Source organism: Diabrotica virgifera, chromosome 7 (genome assembly GCF_917563875.1).
Source record: "Diabrotica virgifera virgifera chromosome 7, PGI_DIABVI_V3a".
NCBI lineage: Eukaryota > Metazoa > Arthropoda > Insecta > Coleoptera > Chrysomelidae > Diabrotica > Diabrotica virgifera.
Genome location: NC_065449.1, coordinates 104,629,388 through 104,656,403, shown reverse-complemented (window position 1 = coordinate 104,656,403; position 27,016 = coordinate 104,629,388). Strand labels below are relative to the sequence as shown.

General features: G+C 33.4%; 1 protein-coding gene across 3 annotated transcripts in view; it reads right to left on the bottom strand.

Moving 5' to 3' along the window:
* The window catches only part of LOC114328337 (homeobox protein caupolican), a 527,416-nt gene that overhangs the window by 49,719 nt on the left and 450,681 nt on the right, over positions 1-27,016 (bottom strand). For all 3 annotated transcript variants that reach the window (XR_003652160.2, XM_028277163.2, XM_028277164.2), the window contains one exon: positions 14,946-15,259. Coding sequence is in view for 2 of the 3 variants with exons in the window: in XM_028277163.2 (XP_028132964.1) it covers positions 14,946-15,259 (314 nt within the window). In the remaining variant the exon portion in view is untranslated. The remainder of the gene's footprint in view (positions 1-14,945; positions 15,260-27,016) is intronic.

Here is a 27,016-nt window from a genome sequence, read left to right as displayed (position 1 = left end):
ATTGTCTACCTTCATTTTATATTATGTACCATTAAAAATATATACAACCCTTAATTTTCACCTTTCTACCACCAACCCCTATTTTTTAATAGTTATCTATTTATTTACATCTATAAAATTCTCCTGTCGTAATGTTAGTTGCCATAATCCTCCGATACCGCTTGAACGATTTTTATGAAATTATATATGTATACATATACTTGTATATGTATACATAACATTTTGTATTGTTAGGTGGGTATACGTGTACATAACATACTCTACAAAACTACAGGTATATATAAATTAAAAAAATAATGATAAAAGTCCATCAACAAACTCCGGAGATATTAACCCTTAAGTACTAACACCCCGTCTCTCAGACGGCGTCGCTTGTCGAAAGTGGGATATTTCCCTTTCTAGAAAATTTTGAAGGTCACCCGTTTATGACTTTTCAAGTTGGATTGTTCTTTAGTAGTATTGAATTCGGCAATTGGCTGCAGGTTGTTATTCGAAAGATATTTAGGCTCAAAGTGTGATTTCCGTCTAATAGACGGGGTGTTAGTGTTTGTGCCCAGTTTGTCATTACACATAATTTGCCCCAGTTCGTCAAAAATCATCAAATAAGGGAATAAAGACCCTGAGGAAACTCTTTTGAAATGGTTTGATGAGGTAGAAGACGACCTAAGCGAAGTGGAATCAATTTGTGATGAAAATGTTGTCACTGACTACCATTGCTACACTGTACTAAATATAGTACCTGTCAGTTTTTTTTTGTTTTGACATTTTTTAAAAACCTTTTTATTTTCATTTTTCTTACTCTTTGTTTAATTTAATTATAAATTTTTATTAAGATTCTTTAATTTGTTTCATTTTTATCACACTTTTTTTCAGGAGTAAAAAGGTACACAAACAATCCTTCCATTCTTGTTATAATGTTTTTTATTTTAATAAGTACATAAAAACTAGATTAATTATTGTGTTTTTTAGATAATCAATACTTTCAGTAAGTCATTGAGATATTTTTTTGCATTAAAATATTTAACCAAAACAAAAATTACCACTAAAATGTTAAACCCGTCTGTCAGACGGTTAGTTAGTGTTTACGCCATTACTTTAAGATGTTAGTACTTAAGGGTTAAGCGCAACATATTTTTGAAAAGTTAATTTCATTTTTTGAGTGCACGGATTTTAATAATTCCGCTCCACAGACCACGAGTCGATTTCGTTAGGACGTCATTTTTAAAGATATATTAACAACTCTGTTCAAGTTTACTCAAACTTTTACACATAAACTATATACATACCTTGAACTTTAAAATAGCGCTAGTTAGGTTTCTTAATTGTTATAAAGAAACTAGCTGTGAATTAAATAAAAAAAAGTGCCTAACTTGACCGTAAAGTGACCGTAATTAATCAAGGTAAAAGTTTTTTTTAACATTTATGTAAAAGTACACATCGAAAACAATGTGATAACTACAGGGGTAATTTGTGTTACTAAAAGATAAATTTTTCATATCTACAGTATTTTTTGATAAAATGCATATTTTTCGAGGTATTCTCAAAAAACCCTCTAAAAAAGTCGATTTTTTCGTCGAAAAACTGTTACTTTCAAGCGCGAATAACTCGAAAAATATTAGTTTTACGAAAAAAATGTAAAAAACATTTCTTTCTTAGAATTACTTTTTACATCGATTTACATGGTTAAAATGCAATAAAAATTTCCCGTCCCCGAGATGGGGTGGCAACCACCCCAAGCTTTTAGCGTACAGCGGCATGATATAGAAAATGATCCTTGGCCTATTCCCTACGCCCTACCTTCTGTGAAAATTTCAAGTAAATCCATGCTGGACGAAAAAATTGCGAGTCAAAATGCTTCATTTCCTCGACTATAGAAGGAGGAGAAACAATCAGTAAATGTAACGAATATAAATACCTGGGTATGAATATGAAAATCACGAATGATGGAACACTAGACGGAGCCGTTAAAGAACGAAACACTCAGGGCAGGAAAGCAATTAGGCTCCTAAACTCAGTACTCTGGGACAAGCAGGTAAACAACCAAAACAAGAAAAAGATCTATAACGCCGTAGTGAAAAGCATTATAACATACAGCTGCGAAGTATGGCATATGAAAGAAAAATCAAAACGAATGTTAGAGGTCACCGAAATGGATTTCTGGGGAAGGGCTGCAGGAAGATCAAGAAGAGAACATGTCACCAATGAACGGATACGAGAAATAATGAAGGTCACACATACAATAAATGACGAAACCAACGAAATACAACTACGATGGTTTGGTCACGTATAAAGAATGCATGAAGACAGAATCCCAAAACAAGGGCAAAAATGAAAACTGCAAGATAGAAGAAGATGAGGTAGACCGAGGAAAAGTTGGCAGGCAGGAATAAACAAAGCCATGGATGAAAGAGGTCTGCAAGTAGATCAATGTACGGACAGAGAGGAATGGCGAACGGGTATCGGAAGACGAAGAACGTTATAAACCGATAATAATAATAATAATGTAAAAGTACCAGCTTTTTAAATCCTAAAGTCTAGGGATGGCGCTTGTTGAACAAAAAACCGGTTTTTGGTTATACCGGTTTTTTAAATTACGGTTTAACCTGGCGGTTATAACCGGTCAAAAAATCGGTTGTTCCAAAAACAGGTTTTCGGTTTTTTTTAATCAAAAGCAAATACTCAATAAGTTATAATGTTACATTTATATTGCACTTTAGTTTGCTCAATTTTCCTCCCGAAAAATTCCCCAACCAATTCAACCTATAAAAATTTTCCCAGGCGCTTTCAAGTTACCCAAAAATGGGCCAGAGTACCCCAATCTCTGATTCGTCGCTCGTTGTAGACGGCGTCGGCGTATATTGCGTTGTCAATAATTGGGATATTCCCAAAAGTGATGATCCTATCGATCTATCAAAATGTCCCTTGGATCTATCAAGTTTTAAAAAATGTCCAAATGACTTCTAGGTATTTTACAAAATAAATTCGATAAACCAATTCAGTATTTACTTCTCTATTGCCATCAAAAAATTTCAGTAGGTAATATTTTTTAATACGTTTGTATAATACCTACCATTTATTTCGTAAGAATTATTTATTGTTTAAAAATTACATAATGGAGATTCCTAATCGTATTTCGGTATTCACATTATACAAGAGTCTTAAGTCTCAAGTATAAACAATTTTTTAGCTGATGATGGTTGGAATATCGATTTCAAGCAGATCACATACTTTTATGTAAATATTATCATCACATGCACCATTTCACCAGTCTTTGAAACATTTATTAATCTAAATAACTATTCTCAAAATTGTTTCATAAAAGCTGATGTGACACTTTCGTCCAGTTCTCTATTAGTAAATAAAAGTTGAATCATGGTTGTTTGGGTTAATTATTTCGCATTTATTATTTATAATATTATATGAATAAGATCGAAAATATATAGAAATTTCTTCATTTTTCTCTAAATTATTTTTTTTCCACAGGCAACTTATTCGGTTTTTCAATGGTTATTACTTTAAAAAGAAAAAAACCGGTTATAACCGGGACAAAAAAACAACCGGTAAAACCGGTTGTTTCGAATTAAAAAAACTGGGTTTAGGTTATAACCGGTAGGTTTTTTCCATCCCTTAGTCGATTAATTTAGTTTGCAATCAAAACTAACAAAGTTATTCAAATTGTTTATAAGCCAAAAATGACTCTACTTTACTAAAATATTTTCGGAATGATAAAAATGAGTTTTTATTATTTTTTTAAAAACTTTGAAAACATAAGTATTCTTCTTTCATGTAGTTTCCACAAAATTGCTGTATCATTATTATTTTATGAAGAAAAGCATGCTTTATCATTGCAAAGAAAAGGATTTTTTATTAAACAAATTGAATAAAATGTAAACTAATTGACGAATCACCTTGAAATTTTTTGTTATATCTGGACTGAACATGGACTGTTTGACCCAATTTTTCATGTAATATCAGTCTTAAGTTTATTTTTGCAAAAGTTTATTTTTGCAACTTCCGAAGCAACAAATAATCGTACCAAAATTCAAAAACTGCCATTTTAAACCTTTGTTCATCTACTAAAAATGAATACTCTATCTGATATAAGATATTTAATTACTTATTTTTACCTGTAGCGACTTAAACGAAAAGACTGTAATTTTCAGGGCCGTGCCGTTCTATGATGCGGTGAGGCAGCCGCATCCGGCGGCATCACAAGGGGGCGACATAATCAGTAAAATCTAATATCTTCTTCTTCAAGTGCCGTCTCCTAATCGGAGGTTGGATATCATCATCACTATCTTTAATCTATCCACCTCTGCTCTAAAGAGTTCTATAGAACTGCATCTAAACCAGTCCCTTAAATTCTTTAACCGTGACATTCTCCTTCTTCCAATGGACACGCGCCAACTCGTAACTCTTAATGACAAACTTTTTCAAATCAAAATGTACACCGGCCAATTCGTAACTTTTTTACTACCTACCCTCCCAACTTGCAACTTATACAGGTGAATTCGAAACCATTGTTTAATTCTAATTCTATTTACACATAAACATTACATCTACTGGTAATGCAGCAGATTTATGCTCCACGTAACGTAGAGCCACACCCAGAGCTTTAGTGGCATCTGCGTGTGACACTCAATATGACAGGGAAACTTCTTCCTCGCTTTCTTCATCTTCATTAGTCATTAGGGTTGCCTTGAGGTTGAACCAAGTCTACAATGTATTCATCCGTAAATTCTTCGCTCCCTTTGTCGTCAGCTTCAATCCATTCTGTAATTACACTTTCTTCTTAGTTTTCTGATCCATCTTGTATAGGGGAACGGGGAAAAATGGAGCTTATTCAAATTAGAAATCAAGCCATGGAGTTAACGACTAAGCACAAATGATGACACTGGCTCTGCATCAGTGACATCAATCTGAGATGGGTGGAAGAGGGAGAGAGACAGGCACAGCGACTCAAAATCAACGACAAAGTAAACTTTCAATTATTAGTTAGGCTAACTTTCGGATAATCCGACCTTTTCGGAATCCGAACAGGCTGTCCCCCCAATTAGTTAAGATTTGCGGGGTTTTACTGTATATAGGTACCTACTATAATATCTGCGTTCCAATCGGCTGGTAGTCTGTTTTGTTCATATTTTTTGTTGTATTAGCTGGTTTATTTCCTTATGTAATTCTCTTCCTCTGTATTTTTTTCCACTGTTATTTCATTTTCTTCTGCTGCTTTTCCGTTTTCTATGTTTTTAATATTTGTTTTTGTACGTTTTCTTCTGTGAAAATTTCTACTTCGTTGTCATCTTGTTCTTCTTCATCTGTTTCCTTCATACCGAATAGCATTTTTTCGTAATATTCTTCTCATATTCTGCTGATCTGTTTGTCTTCAAACAGGGTTTCTCTTTTTTTTTTGTTTTTTAGTACTCTTGTTTTAATGCTGGACGTATTTTTTTATCTGACTTTTTTGTAAAATTGTTATATTTGATGGTTTTCTGTCTTTTTTAATGTCCTCCAGCGAAACCCGTCATTTTTCTTCTTTTTATTTGTTGAGTTTGCTGTGTTTCTCGCTGTTTTGTTTTGACGGATTGGTTGTTTATCCACGTCATTCTAGCGTAGTTTTTTAGTTTTCTGCGTTTCGCAGTCTTGATCGTACGTAAATTACACATTTAAAATTGAAAAGGATTTATAGGTTCCAAATTAGCTAAAAGACGGTGTTCTAATCCCTGTTTGTGTATTATCGCTCCAAACCCTTCTTGGCAGTAGCGCACCCAGGGGGGGGGGTTTGGGAGTTAAACCCCCTTTCCCCCAGGGCATATGAAAAATATATAAATAATAGCAGGAAAATGTAACTTGTCTTTCACAAAATATAGAAAAAAATTTCGACTCCCAAGCCAACCCCCTTCCCCCCAGAGAAAAATTATAGGTGCGCTACTGCTGCTTGGATGTGTCCCGTTTTTTGCAAATTTATGATATGGTCACCCTACAGTAGAAACGCTTCTTAATTCACGAGAGTATTCTACACACTTGTTCTTAATCCAGGATAGAGTTTTTTGTGTCAAATTAGAATTTCATAATGGTAGATAAGTTTATTTTAATTTTCTAATCTATTTCAACAGTAGGGCCCCCGCATACTGCAGACTTTTTACCTGCCGATAGTTTAGTCGGGTTGGGCAAAATTAAAGATTTTTCTTTTTAAAATATGTAAGAATATAGTTCGTTTGGTATGGCATGAATGCTTTAATTTTTTTTAAGTATGTATTCTATTTGTTTTTAATTTTGTAGACTAGCAGACTTAACTACTTTATGTAATGTGAAATTTAAGACTTACTACTATATTTTAAATATTTTTCAAAATATTATTTTCTATATCCTTACATAAAAAAATACATTGAGTGTATGAAATAAGTAAGCAATGTTTTAAACATTTTTATTATTTTCCAGACACTTTTGCACCTATTAGTTGAACAAATTATATTATTAAAAATTTTGTACTTACTTTACTTAAGCCGTCCTCTTGTACCCTACGCTGTCGAGGTAAAAGTTTTGTAATAAAAAATTAAGAATTCAATTTTAACACTTCTATAATATGTTACAATTGAGCAATTAGACCAGCAGATTCGGCAACTGGTTATGATAAATTCATCAATTTTAATGAACATTCTTTTTAATTTTTTATTTTTGCAGTGAAAAAAATTATACAAAAAAATATCATTAATATATCACAACAATATTTTTTTCAACATACTACAATAATCAATTATAAAAATATCCGAAGTCTAAATTCCAACATTTGAGGTGACAACAGCGCAGTGGAAGCCATGAGGACATAAACTCAAATATACGGAGACCACTACAACCGCAAACTGAATAAATATATATTTGGATGCCATCAAAACCGTTAAAGTGATTTTAGATATACAGCAAGCGAACATGGCGCGCCTGACGGCAATTGCTCCAAGTAATGTGTATATTATTATACAGATAACGTGACTGAGGACGTCCGGCCAATATTTTGTGTAAGCATTGTAGGAAGTGGTACCTTTCATTTGCGATACATTTTAGGGAAAATCCTCGTGGCAACCGTATATCGGAGTTCACGAAGACCTGGAAGCCACGAGAGACTACGGTTTAACATGGGGGGACGTCATAAGATGCTAAAAATAAATATATATATATATATATATTTATATATATATATATATATATATATATATATATATATATATATATATATATATATATATATATATATAGGTTATTAATATAGATGTCCATACTACTCAACAAAAAATTTGGTTTCGCCCTGGAGGGGGATGTGTCACGAGAAAATCTTATTTCTCTGGACTAATTGGGATATCGCTGAGACGGAAATTTGTCATGTTAAACTCAGTTTTTGTAAAAAACGGAAGCCTTTTCGATTGAGGAAGCAAATCCTATACCCCCTCAATAAGTATCATTTTAATCAACATTTTTTTTTATTTATTTTTTATCCACGGACATCTAGAATCTAGAAGATATTTAAATACATGTAAGTCTAGTTTTTATGTCAAAATTCAATTGCATAAATTATTTTTTATTATAACGTAGGTACTCTAAAATGCTAACATAGTATATTGTGTTAAACAGTTATCAAAAATGCAATGAACCAGCTTGCAAGTCAAGTGTTTTTTTATTTGTCGTAAATGTCGAACTTACTGGAATATTTACGGCTCGTAAAAAGAACACGTGTGAATTGCAACATTTTGCATAAATTACTACTGTAAAAAAATAACTCTTAATGTTTTTAATTTTTCGTCGGTTTATGGTTCTATTAGCCCGGTTTTTAATTTGATTAAAAACATGTTAACGCAAGTTTGCCGTCCGTCCTAAGAAAGAAGGCAGTATCTCCGCAAATGTAAGTTTCGAGATAATGCAGATTTTAACAAACAAGGCTGAGCCACCATGAAAATATTTATGGATTCTGGATTTGTTTAACTGCCTTGTAGTTCTTTTTCATATAATTGAATAAGTTAATTTTTTTATAAGATATTTTTATAAATTTTAATGAAACTAGCGGTTACTGCTTTACGCAAGGTATGTTATTACAACCTTACTTAAAAGCAGTCAAGCAGTTGCTAGATTAAAAAGCAGTATCTCCATTTTTTTCTGTAGGAGATACTGCCTTTTCGGCTTGTATAAGATACTTAGTGCCTTTTAACTAAGTAATGCCTAACAGCAAGTTGAGTTACTGCTATTTTAATAGTCTACCAGACCCAGGAATGAAGGCTACTGTTTTCTAACGTTGTTAAGTATATTAATAATTGTATAAGAACCCATATAAAAGAGCAAACTCGAAAATTGTAAAAATTTGTAGCGTAAGATCAGTTCGAAATAAATAAGAGAGTCCAACAAAATGCATTTTGTTTGGAAGATATTATATGTTTAGGGACACGACACCGGTTCTCTTAGATTAAATTTATTATTATTATATTTTAATGGTGTGCATGTATGTTAAATCAAACTTACCAAATACTTTAGGCAAAAACCTTTTATCAATAAGGGTTCCGACATATGGAACTGAAACATGGGCTTTTAACAACAGCGTAGTCTACAAACTTCAAATGACTCAAATAGATATGGAACGGAGAATGCGTAACATTAAGCTTCGTGATCGCAAATCCAATGAAGAGATAGGAAGACAAAGATCAAGAGTAACAGATGGAATGGTTAAAATGGAACTGGACAAGACACATAGGAAGAATGGAACACAGCCGTTGGACGATGCGAATTTTCGAATGGCAAGCAAAATAAGTAGACCTCAAACAAGTTGGAATGATGACATCAAGCGAATGGCTGGCCACGAACGGATGCAAAAAACAGCAAACAGAAACAAATGGACACACCTAAGGGAGGCTTACTTACATCCGGCGATGGATGAAGTAGCTGTTAATGATGATGATATATTTATATGTATAAACAGGTTACGTGATGTCAACTTGACTTATTTCTTCTTTTATTCTAAAAGTTTTATCTTTATTTCATTACATCATTATGGCAAATCATTCTGCATTTTGCGATTCTTAGTAGTAAATGTGTACCAGTTCCTTCCAAATATCTTAAATTCTTAGCCTGCAGCATTTTCTCCTTGTGTGTTTCCTTTCTCTTTTAATCTTTCCCTCCATTATGGGACTTCATTACCTTCTTCTTCTAAAGGTGGCTATCTGCTGAAGATGTTGGCGACCACATTGACCCATCTTATTCTATTTACAGCACCTCGAAATAGATCAGTTGACGTCAGGGTTTGCTCACTACGGAGAGCAATGGATTGTATCCTCGCTCCGACTCTTGCTCCCTGGTATTTATGTTCGTGAATTCTCGCATTTAAAATAATGTATTTATTTTAGATAGCGATCGAAACTATATTATCGATCGCTATGTAAAATAAATACATTATTTTAAATGCGAGAATTCACGAATATAACGAATATAAATACCAGGGAGCAAGGGTCGGAGCGAGGATACAATCCATTGCTCTCCGTAGTGAACACAACTTTAGACCAACCAGTCCACTTCCTAAGATTGGCTAGCCAGAATATACGTCTACGTTCAGGGCCTCTCTTGCCCTCAATCTTGCCTTGTAGAATCAACTGTAGTAGTCGGTATTTATCATTACGCATAATGTGGCCGAAGTAAGCCAATTTTCTGTTCTTTACGGTGTCAATTATTTCTTTGTCTTTTCTTAGCCTCTGGAGAATAGTTATGTTAGTTGTGTGGTGTATATGTTACGGTTAAACTTCGAAAATGGTTAATTTCGATAGTAACCGGTTAATCTTGACTTTAACCGAAATGTAATGTTAATTACGAAATGTAATGTCGTACGAAATTCAGATATATTGACATTAACAGGTTAATGTCGAGTTTAACTATTCTCCTTGGTTAATGTTGAGTAATGTGTTAGAAAATAATACAACGTTGCCAATTGTATAAAAATACCTGCTACATATTTATTCAAACATGACAAACTTGCGTGACACTTAGAGTTGCATAAAAAATATTAGCTCTGCCTTACAGCAGCACTTTTTTGAACCACATTTAGTTTTGCACGAGCATCTTTTGTATCCTTGACCACCACATAGAGATGAAGTCGCTGCAATCTCACGAAGAGATTTTTCAACAACTGAAACTTTTTCGGCAGCAATAAGGGGAGCCGGACATACAGTGAACTGATTTCTTGTAAATAACTGTGGTAATGTGCCCTTTTCTGTCCCAATATTGTAATACATGTTATCTTCAACTGTGGTAACAACGCCTAATATATTCCTTGCATCAGCTCGTCCTCTATCAACATCGGGGACAGGTAATCTAACAGTATCACCAATTTTTGCAGCCGGTAATAATGTGTGCCGGTAAAATAAAAAAAAGTGTTACTACTTCTTGTGTTATATTTTTGAATTTATCATTTAAAAAATTTAACATTCTTGTTCTTCCTTCATGGTCAATACTTAAATGTACTTCATAAAGAATATCAAATAATTCCTCTTTTTTTACGTAATATAAAAATGTCTCCCTACCTTCTTGCAAAGGAGCAATAAGTTTGAAATGATTTGCCACATTCACTACATCGTATTTGGCCAAACGTCGATATGACAACGCTGTTTTCTTAGCTTGTCGTTTTGCTTCTTTCACTTGATTACAAATTAAATCATATTTTTCACGAGATAAATAAGCACTGTTGTCATCCCTTTTTGTGGAAATAATTTTATCCAGATTCTCGGTCTTTAAATTCATTGGACATATTGAATACTTAAATTTTCACTTTCAAATAACTATACTTCTTGCACGAATTCCACTTGATTTCGCAACAAAACAATGTGGACTTTAACAAGACATATGTGTTAATGTCGATATTAGCCGGTTAATGTCCGACTGAACGCTGAAGATCGTTTAGCTTCGGACATTAACCAACTAGACTGGTGAATCTCGATATTAACTGGGTAATATTGAGATTAACCTGATTTCGGACGTTAACCGTAACATATATATGAGACCCTCAACATACGTCGGTAGCAACACATTTCAAACGCCTCTAAACGTTTTATGGCATCTTCTGTAAGACTCCAGCTTTTAACTCCGTAGAGGAGGTAAGGACTAGGACTTTATTACCGTCGTAGGTAAATATGTGCTCGATAACTTATTTCAAGCATTTTAATAATCGTTAGGAAAATTTTGATAATAATTAGATTTAATCCGGCACTGAACGGTATAAAGATTCAGCGAAAAGGAAGAAAAATAATTTTCCAGAATTTTTGGATTAGTTTTAATAGTTGTGTTCCCTGGGTGGTGTGTTGACGGAAACAATTATGAAATTAAAGTAAGTGTAAATCAAAAAACAACGAACAGTAATATATTTATTTATTTTGGGTAAACAAGCGTGCTTCGTTTATATCTCGTAAGGGTTTGTTATTTTAGCGAGGGTGTGACTGAACTGCGTGCCCGCTGTGACGATACTGACCGAAACTACAACACTATTATGTCATCATGTATGCGGTTCTACAATGTGGCCAGAAAAGGCGATATATTACTAAATCTAGCGTTTTAAAAGCTGAGAACCTTTCTGTGGTTTTTAAGAAGTTGACATAAAGAGCGTGGCCAATCTGGCACCGAAATCTTGTGTTTCCCTGAAAAATCCATTAATTTTATACGATCTGGTTTTGTATTTTAGGAACGAAAAACACATGTGAATTTAACATGAGACGTATTCTTTCGTTTTGAGAGAAGTTAATATTTTAAATTAGCAATTAAAAAAAATTATAAATGAAGCGTGTCGCTATAGTTGTTTGGTCAGATCTGATCCTCGCTACTTTAAGAGGTCATTTAGTATTCTATGCTCTCCTGGTAAATTTCTATTTTTTTAATTTCCTTAATGCTTCTTTTACAACTTCGTCCTCGAATGTCCATTTCTTTGTTTGTCGTCACTTCTGGTGTTGGTGGTTCATTATTGTCACGTTTAGCAAATACAGATCGAAAGTAATCTGCCCTTGTTTCCTTCTGAATGTATTTCGTTTTTATTAATTCGTTCATCTATGTCCTTTGTCCTCGTGATCATTCTCCATATATCTTTTTTTGCTCCTTAGAAGTCGAGTTCTATCTATTTTAAGAAGCTCTGCCAGTATTCCTTTTTGTTCGTCTGACTAAAGTACATTTCTGATTCGTTTATAGTGGTTGTAACATTTTGTATTGTAAAAAGGCTTGCTTTTTTTCTTTACATTTTATCTTCACTTCTTCTTTAAACCATCGGATTTTCTTTTTTGATATGTTAGTGTTCGATAATTTCCTCGTTTAGAACTTAGTATAACAAAAACAAAGTACATATTTGAAATGTTTATTTAAAGATGGAATTACCACTATACAAACAAAATGATAACTAATTAGGTGAAATGATGGTGAAAAATGATAACCTAGGATTGATATTACACAATTGCATGTCGCAGAGTTATAAATGTTTTAGAAAACTCTCATAAAACCGGCTATGATGTACGAAACTGAATGTTTAGTAAAATACCGATGAACAACGAACCTATGTGGTGGACATGATGCAATAAAACATGTGGTAAACATGAATACTTAGATGCATGAGTGAAGTAACAAAAAGGATAAAAGAAAGAAAGTATAGTGGTGGCACCAATTAATTGATACCAAAACGGCAATGAACGATTCGAATACGAACAATCGCTGATCAGTAAGTTCCTGGAAGGAGTAAGAGATGAAGATCTGGAGAGACGCTTAGGCAGGACAAGTCGATAAGGGGACTGATATTGGTATCTTGGATACAAGAGAAACTTATGGAGAAATATAATTAGAGAAGCCCACCGCTGGTAGGAATGATGATGATCACTTTATTTGTAGCTAATCTGTAGAGGAGTTTTATTAGTGTGTATTAGTGTGACTTATTAAGATGGCTCTTAGAAAGGTGTTTATTAAACGTTTCATTATATTTAAACGAATTTATATTCACGTTTTTAAGATATGTACCTACGTATTTCATAAATCAAACTGTTATAGGTATGCAGTAGGTATAATAGTTTTCTACATATTATATATTTTTACTTCTGTAATACCTAACATTACATAAGTTGTATTTAAAGTTAGTAAAATCTAGATCAGATTATTTGACGTGCATGTAAACTGATTAACAAAATCGCATTTGCCATTCGACTCCAACATTGATTGTAAATAAAAATGTCGGATTTAATTAAATAAGATTGATACCATATAAAACATGCATTTGAAAGACTTTAATTCGAATTTGTGCACAGCATGAAGTTAAATAAAATGACATTGTATACGAGGAATGAGAAACACGGACTTACCAAACGTAATTTGTTATTTGAAAATGTTACAAATTGTGTTTGGATTAAGCGAAATATATACAATTACAAAAGTAGCTAAGTTAGTATCTTGATAAAAGATAGAAGTATTTTTCTCCACCTCTTCTTTTAAGTGAATGCTATATTTGATCAGTGTTAATCAACAAGTTTTAGTTCAGAAATGCGTGAATCAAATAACTACAAGTATCTGTAGATGCACAAGGGTACAATAAAATGCATTTAATGTAGAGGTTACAACCCAAAGTAAAATAGCAAGTTTGGTATTTGTTCAATTTACACATGCGAAAAATATGCGAAAAATAATATTATATTTTTCACTGTATCAAATCCTCAATATTAAAAACTATTCCTTATCCCAACCCTTAGTAATAACTCCTCCTCCTCCTGACTTTACACCACTGCTTTAGAAGTATAAAAATATTCTTGAACAGTGAAAAACGAAAGATGCGACGCGACTCTCTCTGCTTTCCTCTTGAAGACAACAGAACTCTGTTCTATATCCTCTGTTCGTGATAACCACTAGTTACCACGTGGTAAAATAACACAAACTTCATTAATATCGCCTTTCCTTCTTGTGAAATAGTTTAACACATTAATCGAAACGTGAGTTGTATACCCTGTTTGGCCCAGACGTTATGTGAGTTAGATATAATTCACAATAACATTGAGATTTTAAACATGGAGCCTGAAGGCCAAAACAAAAATTTTCAATTGGACGGTTAATGTGTTAAAACAGTGACGTGTACACCTGTATCCGCGACAGACAGACAATCAAGACATCCCGATTTTATCAACGATTAACCACCGCTTGTGAAACCTGCAGATGTGACGATTATTGATACCGCGAGTGAAATCACGCGTATGTGGGTAAGCCTTTTTTATGAACTTGAATAGTCCTGAAATTCTGGAATTATTCTAATAATTATGCATATGTACATGTAGTTGTACAGCATTCATAAAAAATAAGAAAGAAAGAAGCATACTAAGAATACGTTTGGATGGAAAATCTTCTTCTTAAGTGTCATTTCCGCAACGGAGGTCGGCAATCATCACAGTTATTCGGATTTTAGAGACGGCATCTCTGAAAAGTTCATTTGATGTACATCCGTACCATTCTCTCAGGTTGCGCAGCCATGATATTCTGCGTTTTCCTATGCTATTTTTTTCCTTGAATCATTCCCTGCATAATCAATTGGAGCAAGTTGTATCTCTCTCCACGTGTAATATGTCCGAGATATTCCAATTTTCCTGTTTTGATGGTATTTAAGATTTCTATTTCTTTAGAGATGGAGAATACCTAGTACAAAGGTATTAAGGCGAAGGACTAAAGTGGTGACATTGTTAACAACAATATATACTGGAAGGCAAGATTGAAGGTAGAAGAGGGTTAGATAAAAAGAATGAAAAACTCCAGGCTTAAAAATACCAGAAACTGCAGACATAATACACTCGGTATATATAAAACTGAGAAACATATCGCATGATGACCGCCAACCTTCGGTAGTGGATATAAAGAAGAAGAATAAGAAGAAATATGATCCTAGGACTATTGATTATTTTTAAAATAAGAAAACATCTTACCAGTTTCGTCTCTCTTGTCATCGTCATCTTTATCTTTGTCATCACTGTCGGATACCAAAGCGTCATCATCATCATCCGTTTTGTTCTTAGGTTCCCACGTCATTTTGTTCTCCTTCTTCAGTCTTCGTCTTGCGTTCGCAAACCATGTCGATACTTGCGTCAAGGTCATTTTGGTGATAATAGCTAACATAATTTTTTCTCCTTTCGTAGGATATGGGTTCTTTTTGTGTTCATTGAGCCATGCCTTCAACGTCGCCGTCGATTCCCTTGTGGCATTTTTACGTCTAGCTGCTAAATCGTACCCTGCTCCGTATCTGAAAAGAAATCGATGAAAATCAAATAATTTTAGTAATTTTATTTTATTACTTGTCAAATAAAAAAGTCGCAAAAGGGAAAAATTACCATGAACAGCATTTATGTTATGCTTTTAATGATTTTAGTTGTTTGTTGTCAGTCATACATATCTATCACAATTCCTATATTTTGCTTATTTACTGTTAAGTAATAAAGATAGAAAAATGCGTAGTACCATGTTTGTGTATACAATGTTGTCTTTTAGTTCCGTGGATTTAATGTCATCTGTCGTATATGTCACATGTTACGTATCATTTGTTTTGACGCACAGCATTTATTTTTATTGTATGTAGGTAATTACAATCATTTTTGTAAACACATTTGTTGGTGAGCGTTTATCCTGGTAACAAATGAATATCTATATTTTATTATAATTATTGATTTGAGAATTACAGAAACATTCATTACTTTAAATTTAATGTTTAAAAAGTTTTAATCATATCACCTGATTTGCCGCAAATACCTTAAACTTCAAACATAAAAATAGATAAAATATTGATTGAACTTGTCTATTTACTCGTTTGATAAATAACAATATCGATTAGCTAGCTTTAATTAACTTAATCTTATTTATCCTCTTAATTTTTAGGGTTTTGTAAAGTGGTTCGGTATTTTTCTTTGAAGACAAGTATCTATCTACGTCTTAAGTAAAGGCTTTCAGAATTTTTATTTGTTATATAAATTGGAGTACTTTTTGAATTTAATCATCTTTAGAACTTACAATGTTATACTCAATTTCCTAGAAATGTGTAAAAAATTATTATTTTTAAGCTGATATTTTGGAAAAGCATTTTGCAAAAGCAAAATAAATATTGGAAAAGTAGAACGTAATGCAATCTTAGACAATAAGAATAGATAAGGCATACTGTGGCATCAATGGTCTATCTATCTCTTTTTTCCGAGCGATCCCGCACATGTGACAAAGATTGCTAGACCACGCAAAGTAAATATTGGCCAATGACGTTCTTGATATTGGCGTTACACGTCTATTCATAGAGTGGCCCATTACATACCCTACCTAGTCTATTCTTATTATGTCTATGAATGCAACTCGCTAACGAATCCTGTCATGAATACGGGCTGAACCACAGCCTCATAGGAGGCTGTGGCTGAACATGAATTTGAAGAAAACTAAATGCATGATCATGACTAAATCAGCAGATTCAAAGATACCACTGATTACTGAAGATACTGTAACTGAGGGTGTAGATACCTACAAATGCTTATGAACATGGATAACATGAAAATGTAGACCAAACCCAAAAAAGTAAGACACGCATTGAAATAGCATGTGCATCACGCATTTCACTTAAAAAGTTTCTTTGTTGTCGGGATCTAAAGCCGGGCCCAGACTATGTAACAAAACATGTTAATAACAAAGTTGTACAGCAAATTTGTTTTGCAACTTTGTTCTGTAACTTGTTATAATATAGCATAAGCATCCCAACTATATAACAAAAAACAAAATAACAAAATGCGCATAGCTTTTGCAGCATTTTAGCTGGAGAGCTGGTAGGTTAGGCAGTATATAAAATTGCGTCATACGTAGAGGATCTCATGAAAGTTTTAAAAATTTCTTAAGAATGAAAAGTTCTGATTTTGAATTTCTCATAAATGAAATCGATCATAAAATAATCAGGAAAGACACATTTCGAGATGCAATTCCAGTAAGAGAGAGAGATTATAGTAGTTATGATAAGATTATTCCCTTTGCAAGTAGATTCCTACCAAAGTTTAAGCTATTTATTTAAATTTTCTAAGCAGAGTATTTCGAATATTGCGCCAGAAGTTTGTGACGCTCTCATTAACTGTTTAAGAGGCATAATCAATTGAAGTATATTTTTTAAACTTTTTATTCATTGTTTCAGAGAGACAGTAACAATTTAATTCCTCAGTATTATCTTCTGCACCTGTGCATGTTTGAGTATCAGTGTTTGAATTGGTGTAGCTGGAGAAGTAGCGGATGTAGGTGTAGTGGACGGAATGGAGAAAGGCTCAGACTTCTTGCATGATTAAGTGCCTGTTGGATTAGCTGATAAAGCAGTGTGCATCTGTGTAGCGTACGAAGTAGTGAATGTTCCAGGTTATATTATGTCTGAACACTACTCTGTAGAGAATATTAAAATTTATGTCAAATCTGGCGCTGATTTGCACCGATTTGCTTTTAAGGTTCCACAAGGTGGTTGCTTTATTCACCATATACTCAACAACGAACAAAACGATATGACTCTGATGGTTGCTGCTCGTGTACTATGCCAGAGAAATGTTTCAGTAACATGTTTTTAAGAAGTGTAGAACAGTCGCGGTGAGGTTTTACAACAATGTTTTATAACTTTCTTTGATGTTTACCGACATCTGTTGGATAACAAAAAACATGCTATATAACCAGAAAAATGTTATACAACACTGTGTTTTAAAACATTTTTATTTAAAATTCTGTAACAAGTTACAAAACTTTATTATTTAACATGTTTTGTTATATAGTCTGGACCCGGCTTAAGTAAGAACCAAAAGATGATTCGGTGTTATAATAAAATAAGTTTCTATAAAGCTGTTAAATAAATAAACCTTGGCGATTTTTGGCATTTTTTACAATTCTCATCCTCCCCCTATCTCTATTGAGGTTGGCGATCAATATGGCAAATTTCTCTCTGTTCTGGGCTTGATGGATTAAGTCATTTCCTGTTGTGTCGGTCCAATTCCTGATGTTTCGGAGCCAAGATATTTTCTTTTTTTTTTCTATAAGTACTCATTTTACCTTCGATCTTGCCTTCAAATATTACCTGGAGCTGCTCAAATTCCCTATGGCGCATTAAGTGTCTTAGATACGACGTCTTTCTAATTTTGATAGCATTGGCCAGATGAGGACGTGTGCTCATTCTTTTCAGTACTTTTTCATTCGTATATAGTTCTGCTCGTTTAGCTTATTCTCAACAATTTACGCTCGTTTCACACTAAGAATTTTGAACGTGCGATGGCTTGAAATCTTCGGTGAAGGGCGGTGAAAAGAGAACGGTTCTCGAGAAACTATTGGAATGTCATAGTGCATTTCAACCATCGAACATTTAAAATTCTTAGTGTGTGAAACCGCGCTTACAATTTAATAACAGTAACGATTCTCATAAGATTAATAAAATTTATCCTTTCCATTGACCGGTCGCTGTGCTATTGCTAGATCCTGATCCTCAAAACCTATAACATGAAATTTAGATGTTCAGTTTTGACAATAAAAATGAGGTATTTGAAATATGCCTAAAAACGCGAATTTAAATTTTCACGTTACAGGAAATGATTTCACGAAGACTGCATTCAGTGTAATTTGTAGCTGAAGTTGTGTAGTTTCAAAAAACGTATTGTTAAATCGAAAACAAGCAGGTTTAAATGTTTTAGTTAGATCGTTCGAAATGTGAAAATATTTCAAATGCGTGATATTTGTAACCAAAACTCAAAATCGAAATTTTATGTTTTAATAGGCTCTAGCAATGGAAATTCCATAGTAACCGGTCAATCTAAGTGAATTTTATTGAGCTCATGAGAATCGTAAAAACTGGCAAAAATCGCGCAAATATTATTTATTTAACAGCTTTACTTGCAGCAAAATTCAAAACATGCATAGAAAAGCTGCACTCTTTAACTGTAATTGAAAAGAGATATCGAATTTTTATCGGGAGGTAGGAATTGCCAACTTTTGTCACCTTTATGGGGTCCCAAAATTTATGGTAGGGGAGCCCAAGCGGGGATTTTTGCAGTTACTCGAGCGCGTCAGATTATGGTATGGGGAGAAACCTTGTACCCTGTAAATGTACCCCTACCATATATTGGATCTTAATACAGGGGAGTACGTTAAGGGGGTCCGAAAAAAAATCTATCCTTAGAAAAACTCGAAATCGTCAGATTAAGATAAGGTAAGTTAAGTACATGCAGAACAGTGTATATTCCAAAAATCTGATGGTTTGAGCGGGGCGAAAGGAAATGGGTGAGTCGGCAATGAGGAAATGGGGAAGAAAAATGCGAATATTTCGAGAAATAAACGCCTGATTGAAAAAATAAAAAAATACGTCTTCTATATTTTTTTAAAATCTATCGAATGACACTAAACACGCCCCCCCACGGAGACGGGTGGGGGATAAATTTAAAATTTTAAGTAGGAAACCCGCGATATTTCGCGAAATAAACATCAGATTGAAAAACTGCAAAAAACACGTATTCAATATTTTTTTAAAATATATCGAATGACATCAACCACGAACCCCCACGGAGGTGGGGAGGGGGTTGCTTTTAAATATTGAATAGGAGCCCCATTTTTTATTGCAGATTTGGATTCCTTACGTAAAAATAAGCAACTTTTATTCGAAACATTTTTTCGAATTATGGATAGATGGCATTATAATCGGAAAAACGATTGTTGGAAATGGAAAATTAAATTACAAAATGGAAAGACTCCACTTAATGGAAAACTTTACTTAACTTTTTTTTGGTTTTAGGACCTAATCTTTACAACCCAATAGGTCCCCATAACGCTCGAGTATCTGCAAATTTAGCATACTTTCCTCCCCTACTATTACATTCTCAGCAAAATTGTGCTTGTTCGTAGGATTTTTTGACGTTCAGTAGTATTTTCGTCTTTGACAACTGAAGTAATAATAATGTTATGTGTTCTAAATTTTTCTGTCACGTATCGTATGCTTAATGTTCCCTATTTACAAATTTTAGTATCCTTTTACCTAAAATGATCGTTAGTATTGATGCTTATAAAATATAAAAGAAAAAAGACAATGCTAAACCCTTCTTAGTAACGTGTCATTCCAGATCAGACGTTTATTAAAATCAGGCGAATGACAAGCAGCGACACAAAATGTCTCGCCCAAAAAAAGGAACATCGTAAATTAAACATAATCCACATCGGAAAATTATTCCGAAATCTCGTGACAATCGGTATTAACCCCGTGAAAACACTTAAAAAACACCGAAGTAAAGCAAACATAAATAAATATAACCTCATTTTCATAAAAGACGCCGTTTAGTTGCCACAAATTTTTCGTCGAAATTTATGTTCTATGTGTTACCGTGCCGGGTACCACCGGCCAATAATATTAAGGACACGATATTGAACGCATTTTCTAATGTTTATTAAGATGCCTTTAAAAATGTTTAACTGGGTAAGTTGTTGTTTTGCATGTTTTTTGTCGAATTATACTTAAAAATCGAATAGTTGGAGCACGCTATTTTAGAAAGTCAACATCGAAACATTTGTTTCAGTATTCAAGGTTTTAGGACTTAATAAAAAGATTTTTGTTAACAGCCCTGCAATTTTCTAATACTCTATTTATCATAAGATAAGGGAAATATCATAAGGGAAAGATGTAATGATGTGCTTTATAGATTATGAAAAAACCTTCGATCGAGTAAAACATCACACACTCGTACATATACTAAAACAACTCGGCATAGATCAAAAAGACATTCGTGCATAGAAGCTCTTTACTGGAATCAAACAGCTGTCGTCAAGGTGGATAATGAAACAACGCAAGCTCAAAAAATTCTCAGAGGTGTAAGACAGGGATGCATTCTCTCCCCACTACTGTTCAATTTATATTCAGAAAGTATCTTCCAGGAAGCTCTTGAGGAATGCGAAAGCGGCATCAAAGTAAATGGTACCTGGGTCAATAATATACGATATGCGGATGACTCGGTCTTAACAGCAGACAATATAGAAGACCTCCAAAACCTTAATAAAATTGGAGAACATAGCGAGAACATGGGACTTAGCATCAACATAAAAAAGACGAAGTTCCTTATAATCAGCCGTCAATTATGTCAACATAAAAATGCAAGACTAGCATATAATACATGCTAGTCTTATATTATAACAACCAAGCAACTGTGCCAAGCTCCTTGGTACATTTCCAACGATAATATACATAGGGATCTCCAAGTCCAAACCGTCAAAGAAGAAATTGTTTCTCTGTGCTCCAAGTACCACAATAGACTACAGGTTCACCCAAACATCCTTACACCCCTACAGAACAGAGAACAGAAGACTAAAAAGAACAGACACTCTTGACCTCAGCACTAACTAATCATTCCCACTTATTACTATTGTACTATTCAAATTAATTCAATTCATTTATTAATAACTGTACTTAATTCAATGATTATTGTACCCTTTTAGGTATTCACCACTGGGTGAATACTGACAGTGTCATACTCTTAACACTCATATGTATTGTTTATTATTTTTTATAAAATAGATTGCAATAAAATGGATGTCAAAAAAAATATATAACAACCAAGATGTAGAGCGCGTAAGAAAATTTAAGTATGTACCTGGGAACCTGGCTATGTGAAGACTGGATGTCGGATATGGAAATTAAATGTCGGATAGAAAGGGCCAGAAGTGCATTCATGAAATTCAGAAACGTCTTTACGAACTCTGACTTTGACCTGAACCTAAGACTAAGATTCACGAAATGCTATATTATAATATGGTCGGTGCTCCTATATGGCATGGAAGGATGGACTTTAAAAATAAACACAATGAATAAGCTAGAGGCATTTGAGATGTGGATTTATCGACGAATCCTTAAAGTTCGCTGGACCGCACGAATAACAAATGAAGAAATCCTGAGAAGAACTGGTACAGAACGACAACTGCTATGCACAATTAAACATAGAAAAACGGCTTAACTGGGGCACCTAATTAGAAACGAAAGATACGAATTTCTGCAAACCTTAATTGAAGGAAAGATCGAAGGAAAAAGGGAGTGGGTAGGAAGAAAATGTCATGGCTCCGTAATGTCAAACAATAGACAGGACTAAGAAACATAGGAGACCTAATACATACTGCAAGGGATAGAGAAAAATGGTCAAACGTGATCGCGAACATCCATTAATGGATTGCATAAGAAAAAGAAGAATTTATCATAAATGAGTCCTACCATTAATTCCATGTAAGGTTCAGAGTTCTGAAGCTATTTTCTTGCAACATGTCTGTTATTTACTATCTTCAATGGGAAGAAGATCTCGATATTATCCGATTTGGTTTTAGAAATGCTATGGGAACCAAGGAGGCACTTTCGCTAAATATCCTATTACAAAAATGCCATGATCAAAGAAAATACTATTTGCATGCTTCGTGGACTTCGAAAAGGCATATTATACTCTTATAAGGTTCTTGAACACCTAAGTGGAGCATAGAGCTTCAGTGAAAACGCCCCCTCGAGTTCTATTTTGCTCTAAGGCCTTTACCTCATTCCAAGACGTTCCTTGACCTCTTTTCTCGTCCATGATGGATCTTCTCCAAATTTGTGCTGGACGACTCCTGTTTTCTTGCTTAAGGATTCCATTCTAGAGCAGTCTTTGCAATACTGGAGCTATTTATTCGGAGTGTATGACCGATCCAACCCCACTTTCTGGATTTTATTTCATTTTCTTCCCTCTTTTGTTTGGTCAGGGGTAGCAGACCTTCGTTTCTGATTAGGGCCAGAAAATACGAACAATTCTTCGTAGGCATCTATTAACAAACAGATGCAGTTTATAAGAGTTTTTGTCACTTTCCTTGTTTCATATCCGTAGAGTAGAACCTACATGACATTTGATTGGAATTTTCAGATCTTTGTCTTGGTAGTATACTAGTCAGACCTCCAAACAGGATTAAGCGAGCCAAATATCCTTATACGAATATCGTCTTCTGTACCTCAGCTTTCTGTTATGACACTTCCAACATACATAATATTTTCCACATTTTCAATCTGCATGTTGTTAATAGTAAATAGTATGTTGTTCCTTGCAATTATTCTTGTTTTCTAATGTTTATTCATCATCATCATCATCATTCTCTTTGCCTTATCCCTATGCGAGGTCGGCTTTTCTAATTGCATTTTTCCACACAATTCTATCTTGGGTCATATCAATGTCCGATGTCCGATTTTTTTATTTTAATGTATAATTTCGATAAATTTCAATTAAACTCCCCTCTAAAATGGAATTTGAAAATTGTTCTAACTTGTTTATAACTTGTTTTTTATAACGTCGCGGGGATTAAACATTTCGAAATGTCGTTTGGACATTCGGGTTCCTGGCAATTTTTCACAAATAAACAATTTTTTTTGTTGATGTCATGTGATGCCAGGGGTTAATCTGAAAATATTTTTAACATCCTTTAAAATCTGATAATGTAATGTAACACCAACTATTTAAAATCAATTTAAGGGTTTTTACCCGTACATTTTAGTGGCTTAAAGCATGTAAACCTGTGATAACACTGATGATGGAATATTGATTCCGAAAACGTTTTGTTGTGATACAGCCATTTTTAGGGATTTTAAATATACCTTTTACAAGATAAGGTTTTTAAATTTTTTTGCCTTTTTCTTTTCTTGGATTTATACCTTATGACTACGGACCCTTTAAGGCTTATTCGCCGATACACCATTTTACAATGTCTTTTTACCATTTTACCAATGCCATTTTATAATGTCTTGAAAATGTCTTTTGTATTTACCTAAACCTAAACTTGATATAAAATTTATTCTAACCTGTACGAAATTACATTTTGATTTTTTTTATTTTATTAGGCTATAATGTTTGTAGATTAATTGACTGACACAGCATCATTATTATCTGCCAACTTTGGCGATTGTTCGGTTGAATCAATTTTTTCATAATGTAAAGAGTGTTTTCTCAAATAAATCAACAAATAACCCCAATAAACGCGTGAGCGAAAATTAATCAACGCTTTTACTTCGGAAAAAAATGATTTAATAGCAGATTTCTTTGTGGAAAACTGTCAGACTGATGTATAGAGTCGCCCTCCCTCGGTGACGATTTTCTCCCTACACTGGGATTTGATTACGGCTAGAGTGGTTTCACCCCTATTAAACTGGCTACTTTTTGTCATAGACAGGGAAAAGGCGGTCACCGATGTCACTTTGATGAAAAAAATAAAAGTCTCCCTCCGCAGAGGCGTTGCAAGGGAAAGCGACAATTTGGGAATTACGTCAGTTGGAAAAACCACTCTATCTGGATGGAATGACTAGCAACAGTCTAAAGGGAAACTATTTTCGGTAGTACAATAAAATGCTTAGTTGGGTTGTGATGTTTCGGTTGGTTGGCACTTCTGGCAAGTTTAAAGAACAACGAAATTTGATGTAAAACTTTGTTTTACAGTAATAGGTAAAAGGCAGAAAAAAACACCTTTATGTAATCATTCATGAATAGTTCAGAGAAATAAGGAAAAAAATATCCTGTTGGTGAAACAACCCCCTTCAGGCAGAAACCAAATTTTTTGAGTAGTATGGACACCTATAATAATAACCTATATGTTTCCTGCAGCCGATTTTGATGATATACATAGTTAAAAACAAATGAAAATCAAAAACGGTAAATTTTCGCTTTTTTCGTCTATTACCAAAAAGTTAAGCATTTTAAACAAATTTGAGAGTATGAAACTCATAAATCGTATAAAAAACTTGAATATGGCGTTCGCTGAATGTCTATCCTTATGGTTGCTTAGAAAATTGCAAAATAATTCATAAATTGAGTTGTTATAAATATTCATAACTTATGTAAAAATTAAGTTAGAACCTTCTTATTACACGGAATGCTGAGACTTCTGGTACTTAAATCATACCCTAAATTTTAAAGCAATTGGTCACATAGTTTAAAAGTTATTTAATTTGTTTATCCCAAATTAATTTTTTTTGCAACACTAGTCAGAAAATGATAAGGTTACAGTTTACAGTAATACTTTGAATAGTTTATGAAAGAAGAAGATTTACACTACTAATTTAATTAAAAAAAAATTACATAAAATAATTCTAAATTTTGCAAAATTATTTAGCAAGAACATGTGAATTAAAAAAGGGGGAGGCTAACTTCGACCCTAATTGTCCTAGGACAGGGGTCGGCAACCTGCGGCTCGCGAGCCGCATGCAGCTCTTTGGATGTGAAGCTGCGGATCTTTAGTTCCACACGCAAATATTATTTACTTTACCAAAATAAATAAATACCAAAATATCGCGATAAAACCAGTGCAACTGTTGACACGAATTACTTCAGCACAGTTACAAAAAAAATTAAAGATGCATTTTCTGGCAGATTTGAACAATTCAAAACCAACAGAACCACTCTAGCATTCATAGTAAATCCTCTCAACACAAATACTAACGAAATCCACGTTGAGCCATTTTGAATAATTGATACTGGATCTTTAGAAATGCAATTGATCGATTTAAAAAGTAAAGCTTTGTGGAGTGGAAAATTTATAGAATTGAAAAGCAAGTTTGAAGAGTTGGAGGTCCAGAAACGTATGTACGTAACGCAATAAAAGTGGACAGCTTTGAAAGAAATGCCGCGAATTGAGAGACTTATATTCGACGCATGGAATAGTCTTCCAGATTGCTAGTGCTACAGTGAGGTAAAGAAGTTTGGCATTTAGAGTCGTGTTTGGTTTGGAACTTAAAACAACAAGTTATGAGCCAGATTTATCCAAACTTTCTAAAACCGTGCAAAGCCAACGCTTCCATTGAGTTATTTGCTCAATTGTTTGTCATTGAAGTACAAGTTAGTGTAGTAAGTGAATATTTTTGTTTTAATTTTTTACTTGAATAAATGAAATGTAAGATAATATATACATATACACTATAATATACATATTATGAATAAATAAATTAATTTTTTTTTATCAAAGAACTTTATTTATGCGAGTACTATTTATCGTTGACAAAAAAAGATGTGGCTCTTTAAAAACTTAGAAATTTTGTTAATTGTAATTTTTGGCTCTTCCGACTCAAAAGGTTGCCGATCCCTGTACTAGGACAATTCTTTTTCTTTTTTCTTTCTAAATGTGTATAAGAATTCAGTCTTTCTAAATATGAAAAAATAATTTTTCTATGGGTAACTGTTAAAAAGTTATTCTAATTATTTATAAATAAGCAAAAAATCGACATGTTTTTGCAAAATAATTTTACACTGTTTAAAATTACTTTTTGTCATTTTTTTAATTTAGTTAATAGTATAAATGTTCTTCTTTCATAAACTGTCCGAAATGTTACTGTAACCTTATAATTTACTGACTTATACTGTTGCAAAAAAAATGAAATTGGGATAAACAAATTAAATAACTTTTAAACTATTTGACCAATTGCTTTGGAATTTAAAATATAATTTAAGCACAAGAAGTCTTAGCATTCCGTATAATAAGAAGGTTCTAACTTAATTTTTACATAAGTTATGAACAGTTATAAAATCTCAAAATTGACTTATTTTGCAAGTTTTTTTTATATGATTTATGAGTTTCTTATTCTCAAATTTGTTTAGAATGCTTTACTTTTTAGTAATAAAGGAAAAAAGCGAAAATTTACCGTTTTTTGATCTTCATTTGTTTATAACTATGTATATCATCAAAATCGGCTACAGGAAACATATAGGTTATTAATATAGATGTCCATACTACTCAAAAAATTTGGTTTCGGCCTGGAGGGGGATGTCTCACGAGAAAAATCTTATTTTTCTGGACTAGAATTGTGTTTTTGAATCACATATTATTTCATTTTTTTGCCAACTCCCATATTGTTTACATTTTTTGAATTCATAGTTACGCATTGTTAGAATTCATAGATCTTACTCATTCTATTTGCAGAAAATGTGGGATATAATTCAGAAGCATGAATATTGACATCCGTATCGTGTTCAGTGTTCACATACATAAATAATTT